The following is a 7,500-nucleotide window of genomic DNA, read 5'->3' on the forward strand; positions in this document are numbered from 1 at the left end:
ACATGCGTAAAACAGAGTTTGAGGGAGTTTATAGGTGTAAATACCTTTTCAGTCCTTTTTGGGGGGTTGACTGATAATCTAGGTAGAATGAGGATCACTAATACACCTTTTTTCAAAATGGCCGCCATTTAAATATTCTTTTGTTCTTAAGCTTAAAAGTCAAAAGAATATTTACCTTGAACTAGGCATCAAGGTCTAATTTGAATAAAAACAAATGAATATCTAAATGGTGGCCATTTTGGAAAAAGGTGTATTTAACCAAGGTAAAAACTGATGAGACCGGGTTTGACCGACATCACATATACTTTCCGCCCTGCCCCCCCCCCCCCCCCCCCCCCCCCATCCTCTACGCGATCGACTTGGAAATGATCGTGCGATGATTACAACACTAAGCTGAGTCACATAAAAAAAAAAAATACTCTCTCGTCATCTACCTTGCTTAAAGCTCCCTAATTTGGTAAAGACAAATTACCCCATTGATCCCATATTGCAAAATATAATTATTGTTATTTCACGCCATATTATTGTAGCTGTAATGTTCTCAAATTGTTACATGTAAGGACGGAATAAAATTTTCTTTGTCCTTTTCTTTGGCAAATTTTTCACCACTCATAAAAATGAGAATTTTTCGTCGGGTATTCATTCTTTCGGTCACGGTCCAAGGCTTGATCTTAACTTGCTGCAGGATAAAGTCCCGTTGTAACCTATGCTGTGATGATATTTCTCACTGAAGAGCTTTAAGAGTTCAAAACTCCCTGCCGGGTAACAAAATTTAATTCATCTGTTGCTTTATTTGTTGCTAGATCGCTGAACGTGACGCTATTATCGTGGAGCTTCAAAATAAATTACAACTGCTACAAAAGATAAACTTGGATCAGCAACAGAAGACTTTGACAGAAGCCTTGAAACAAACGTCAGTGGACACAAAATTGTCCAAGGCACAGATTGCTAAATATCACGAAGACATTTTAGGATGCAGAAAAACAATAAAGGAACACAGGAGCAATCACCGGGAAAATGAGATCTATCTAAGAAAGGTATTATACGGGAAGAATGAAAAAAAAAAAAATTGGTGGGATGGCGGTGTATCTCTGAATCTCAAACTGACAGAATATCTGGATGGAACTTGTTGGTTTTCGCTCTTGGTCCGCGAGGCTTTCTCAGAGAAATATAATTAGTGCCAGAGGGGTTTGAAATACTTGGCATATAGTCATTTATACACAGTGGAAGGATAGTAGCCCATTGTCCACAGAAAACACCGCTTTCCGCTTGATCACTGAACTCTTGATGAGCGGGATTTATACCTTTATTCGAGATCTGTGCCAAAACGTAAACAAAACCTGAATCCCGTCAGGCCCTCCCCAGTCATACAGAACATTACAGACAAAACACCTCTTTGGAACTCTAGATAGGATAGTTTAATACTTGAAATTCTCTTTTTTATCCACCAGCGAACCTTTAAAATGGCGACTGAAGTCTACAACTGGGTACAAAAATACGATGCAGACCTCGAAACAAGGCAGGTAAGTAAACTATGCTGAACTCAACGGGCACTGATGCCCAGTGCAGCTCATGTCCTGGGCCTAGTTGTTCAAGAGCCGCTTTAACTGCAATAACAGATTAAAAATTAACCAAGGAGTTTATTTCTCTACTCCCGAATACTGTTCAACGTTGATATTCAGCAAAACTTTACATTAGAGGAAGTCAATAATGAAAAACAAAAATAAGAAAAAGAAACTTTCACTCACTCACTCACTCACTCACTCACTCACTCACTCACTCACTCACTTAATGCTTTACACCCATAACACAGTCAAGATTTCTGGAGGTATATTAATCAACTTAGAAAAAGCGATGCTGTCGAAGAGGAAACCTCTGTTTCGTCAGAAGATTGGATATGTCATTATCAGAAATTATTATATGATAGCCAGGAACCGCACACCACTTTGGACTTTTCAAATGAAGATATGGACTGGGAAAACAAAAATTCACCGAATAACGACATTTTAGGGCAACCTATTACGACCAACGAAATCCATGAACAAATATCAAAACTCAAGTTGAAGAAAGCTTCGGGTATGGATTGTATCCTTAACGAAATGATTAAACACGGACGCTATTATCTAATGCCTTCATTAGAAAAACTGTTCAATGATATACTAGACAGTGGAACATTCCCAACCCATTGGAACATAGGTGTTATAAAACCGATATATAAAAGAAAGGGTGATAAGCGGTCTCCAGCAAATTATAGAGGAATCACATTGACGAGCTGTTTAGGAAAACTATTTACATCAATCTTACAATCCAGGCTGAACAAGTTTATCGAACAACATAACATCCTCAATCCAGAACAGTTTGGATTTCGCCCAAATTCCCGAACAACAGATAGTTTATTCATCCTACAGCAACTCATTAATAGGTATACAAAACAACATAAGAAACTTTATGTTGGCTTCATCGATTATGAAAAAGCGTTTGATAGCGTGTGGCAGTCCGGGCTGATCTATAAAATCTACCAGTATGGAGTTAAAGGCAAATTCTTTAAAGTCATTAAATCCATGTATTCGTCGATTAAAAGTTGCGTCAAAACTGATGAAAGCTCTATCACAGAAATGTTCTCATGCAACAAAGGAATAAGGCAAGGTGATGCCTTAAGTCCAGTTTTATTTTCATTATTTATGAATGACTTACCGCAATACTTTAGGGACAATCATTGTCCAGGAGTAATGATTGGAAGCCATTCTCTAAATTGCCTCATGTATGCTGATGATTTGTTAGTTTTACGTCCCTCTCCAGAAGGACTACAGAAATCGATTAACGTCATTAAAAAGCACGCAGAGGAATGGAAGCTGAAGGTGAATACCAACAAATCAAATATCATCATCTTTAGTGGGAACGGTCAAACCAAAAACAAGGAAATTTTCCAATATGGTTCAGAAGCATTACCTATCGTCGACAAACAAACATATTTGGGAATAGAAATGACCTCATCTGGTCGCTATACCTACGCAAGAGACATCCTTAGCAAAAAAGCTTATAAAGTTCTTGCGACAGTGAAACGATTGTTCTCCAATTCGGATACGACCACAATTACAATTAAGAATAAGCTTTTTGATGCCCTTGTCAAACCTATACTACTATATGGATGCGAAATATGGGGACCGGAGCTATTATCATATAAGACCCATTTTGACAAAAGCACTATCGAACAAGTCCATATCAAGTTCTGTAAACAAACACTAAATACCCCATGGTACACAGAGAACATTGCCTGTAGGGCAGAACTTGGACGGTACCCTTTAAATATAGACATAAAAGCTTCAATATTTAGTTACTCGCTTAGATTGCAGCATAAAACAGTCAACCCTCTATTAGAGGAAGCCTTTCATCACGCAAAAAGTCACAGCCAATTTTTTGATGTATTAAATAATGACGAAACTATACGAATGCACTCTACAGGCAATACATCAAGCCAACTACACATTAAGAATGCTCGTTCCTCCATAAAGAAACAGCTTAAAAAGGACTACATTCGAAATTGGCTGAAGGCTCGCAACAACACTTCCGAAGGCTCTAGAGAGAAATTTACACACAAAGAAGTCAAATTCGACTACCAATTGGAAGACTATCTCAAAACTATCAGAAACCCAGCACATAGAATAAGTATGACAAAATTGCGTCTGGGGGTTCATAGCTTGCGAATACAGACTGGGAAATACGAAAATAGAGGTGCACCAATCCCAGTAGATGGAAGAACGTGTTTAGTCTGCAATAGAGGCTATATAGAAGATGAGCGGCACTTCTTGATGTATTGCCCAGGGTACGATAACATTAGAAATGAGCTCCATTCTCTCCTTTCAACACACGATGTTGTTTTCAAAAGCCTTAATGATGAGGATAAAATACGGTATTTACTTACCCTAGAAAACGAAAGCACTTCAAAGATAATAGGTAAATACACATATTTAATGTTTCAGAAGAGAAAAGACTTCCTAAATGCAAAATAATTAAAATAATAATTTTATACCAATTGTATTACAAGTAATTGTATGATCTTTTTAGTTAATTAGTTATTCAAGTAGATATCATCACCTTTATTGTAACGAGACCGATACCTCCCTTTGGAGAGTAAGGCGCAATAAAGATTTACTGTTTACTGTTTACTCACTCACTCACTCACTCACTCACTCACTCACTCACTCGCTCACTCACTCACTCATTACTTCCTTCTGGCTTCCTTGGTTGCTTCCTTCTTTTCTTCCCATGAAGTAAAACAATATTGATATTTATTTCAAATGCTTTTAAAGTGAGGAAGAATGGCATTTGCAACTGGTTTCGGAGATATTATGTACTTATTGACTGAATTTAAGTCAGGCCCAAGACGGAAAAAAAGAATTAATTGCTCATGGCGAACGGACCGAATATTTTCCTGTCCGGCTCGACCTAAAGTTAGTCAATAAACATTTTATCATATGGAAAGTCTCTGAAAATAATGGAGCAATGCTATTCAAACTGACAAAAGTAACCTTCGAGAAAGACGAAAGATGGTACATTTTATCTTGTACTTCATGGCAAGGCTCTTGGCCACAGCTCTTCTCTGTCCCACCGCAAATATCTTAATTTGCGCTCGAATAAAATGAGCCAAACGCTCCTGCTTGAAAGTCTAATAGAGTTCACGTTGCCATAGTAACAGCTCACTGATTTCCAATTTTTTTCTTGCACGATGTACTTTACTGATCGGTTCCATAACTGAAAAATGCCAATCATATATTGCCAGAGATATTAGAGTTTGCTTTTATGATTTGTCACCTTTTGGAACGCGGTTTATGAACTTTTGTACATTTCTTTCCCGTACTCTGGAGTCTGCCACTTGCAATCAGTCCCCAAGGCTCAGGAAAAAAGTGAAAAACAACGCCAAATTTTCTAATTTTAATTTTTAAGGTTCAACACCTTTTCTTCTAATTAAGCACTTGTATAGTTCGACTACTTTAAGGAAGACTTACTACCAAAAAATTGACTGAAAAATGTTGTTAGAACGTGAATTTGCAATTTTAAAGGATGTTTTTGTTGAAGTGGCTATTAAATATCTTACGGTCTTTAAAACATGAAAACAAAAATTGCCAGCTAAAACATTGATATTGGCCAAACTCTCGTGGTTATCTCCATAAATAACAATTTCCTTCACTTATCTACTTCTGATTCTTTTACAAAATCTTCAGGATGAGTTTGATCTTTACACGCGCATGTACGAAGCCGATAAAGCCGACCTGGCTCAGCTTCAGTCGCGGTTTGAAGTCTTAGAAAAACAGTACAACGCCATTATGGAGGAACGAAGGCTAATGGAAGAAGAAACCGCAAGGAAGGCAAAGGAAGAGCAACAAAACACTAACGCAGCTACGATTATACAAGCAGCTTGGCGAGCCTATCAGTTTCGAAAAGCCGTGGCAAAGAAAGCGAAAAAGGACAAGAAAACAGGAAAAAAAGGAAAAGATAACAAGTGATGTCGGATGCTGAGAAAAATTGACACGAACATCTAATTTTTGGTGTCGTTTTTATTTAATTGCATTATAGTAAATAACTACTGAATTGTCATGCTTCCAAGTTAGAACTGTGCCTATTGTGCAGCAAATAAACTGTGCTTTTTCGCTTTTCTGTGATCTTTGTTGGGTATAAAATTGAAAATAACTGAAACATCGCGGTTACCGGTAAACAGTTAAAATTGGTCAAAATTATACCCTGATTAATTTGTGTGCTGATACTATCAACTTTATTTAAAACACCTACGTGTATAAAATAAAAGGTTAATCCCAAAGTTTCCGTGAAATTATGTGTGACCATATTGAAATATCACTTTACGACATATCGCAAAAATCATGAAACAGGGATTCACGTAGGTCCGAATTAAATTTCAGGAACATTTACGTAAATCTGTACTAAAGATAACTTTAAGCCTAAAGCTGTTGGTAGTTACTTCATTGCATTAATAGAAATATATTGTAATGATAGCAGACAAATCGACAGCAAGTTAGCACGAATCAGTTCCCAATCATATCATTCGTCCTCGAGCGATTTGACCTCCTTCAAACCTTATCACAACTGCGTGACCATGCTAAAACAAGGACAGCTTCGACTGTATTAAAGGGAACCTCCACTAAAACGGGAATATATCTCTAAAACAGTTAACATAATGCTCACAATCAAAATTGTTCGAACGTTTTCCATTGGGAGCGTTTGTATCCGAAATAATTAAATTTTAAAAACGGTTATTTTGGTTTTCAAATTTCCCGGGCGCCGCCATCTTGAATAATTGTGACGTGTCATGGTTGCCCTATTGTTTTAAAACAAAAGCTCTTTGTGCAAATACAAAAGAGGAACCATAACACCTCACAATTATTCAAGATGGCGGCGCCTAGGAAATTTGAAAACCAAAACAAGCGTTTTTGAAATTCATTTATTTCGGATACAAAGGATTCCATTGGAAAACGTTTGAACTATTTTGATTGTAAACATTTTGTTAAATATTTTGAAGTTGTATCCTTGTTTTAGTGGAGGTTTCCTTTAAAAAAACTTGGCCAGCGGATTAACAAAAAAGTTAACCGGAATGGACGTGATGACGTGACCCCAAACGACCTAACAGCACATACTCGTAAAATAGGTAAAAATCAGTTGACTTAGTTTCCTACAGGAATTTTTTTCCCTTCCAATTTCTCCTTTACAAAAAAGTCTTACGTGGGCAGAGAGTTCACGGATTATGAAATTTCTTCAAGCTATTTTTGTTTTACAGTTTGTTAGTACTTCCTACGCAAAACACGAAAAATCTCACACGAATTATAAATCATGTTTGATGTCAGTTTTTTTTCCGGTGCAGCAAAATGCACAGTAGATAGCACGTCGCGGTGTTTAATTGGCCAATGCTCAATAGAAAGCACGTGGCGGTGTTTTGATTGGGCAATGCACAATAGAAGGCACGTGGCGCTGTTTACTTACTGAAGATCGACGTTGCGTTGGCTTAATCGATTTCTTCCTGTGGTGCTGAAAACACATACAAAGAAAGCCACACGCTTTTCGCGGTAGACCCATACTAAAAGATGTCGAGCGTCATCTTCGAAACTGGAAATGAATGAAACTGAAATGTACTCAAACGTAACAGAAATGGACGCAACTATTGAAAGCGATGCAAATCAAAATACTAATTCTTTAATAAGCAGCGGGTACTTTATTGAGAACTACTCTGAAGATGACAGCGAAAAAGAAAATAACTCGACAAACAACATAGACGCCATCTTGGAATCTTCTGAAGACAAAGTAAAAATATTGGCACAGCGAACAAAAAGCTGGCTTTCACGTGACGTCACAGCGAGTGACTGCGAGTGTCTGCGAGTTTGTCCTGTTCATAGTGTTTTTGTTACTAGGTTCAATAGTAAGTTTGTTTCGCCCCTCGTGCTGTTTTGAATTTGTTCCGGCGCTACTTGTTGTCGTTACTTGTTTCACTCGAAA

The 7,500-nt window shown here is 37.5% G+C and overlaps 1 protein-coding gene across 1 annotated transcript in view; it reads left to right on the forward strand.

Annotated features, from left to right (window-relative positions):
- LOC138013881 (dynein regulatory complex protein 10-like) overlaps positions 1-5,504 on the forward strand; it is a 10,988-nt gene extending 5,484 nt beyond the window's left edge. The window contains exons 3-5 of the mRNA XM_068860926.1: positions 804-1,037; positions 1,452-1,523; positions 5,223-5,504. Coding sequence (XP_068717027.1) covers positions 804-1,037; positions 1,452-1,523; positions 5,223-5,504 — 588 coding nt within the window. The remainder of the gene's footprint in view (positions 1-803; positions 1,038-1,451; positions 1,524-5,222) is intronic.
- Positions 5,505-7,500: the final 1,996 nt, after the last annotated feature.

Source organism: Montipora capricornis, chromosome 8 (assembly GCF_036669925.1).
Source record: "Montipora capricornis isolate CH-2021 chromosome 8, ASM3666992v2, whole genome shotgun sequence".
Lineage (NCBI taxonomy): Eukaryota > Metazoa > Cnidaria > Anthozoa > Scleractinia > Acroporidae > Montipora > Montipora capricornis.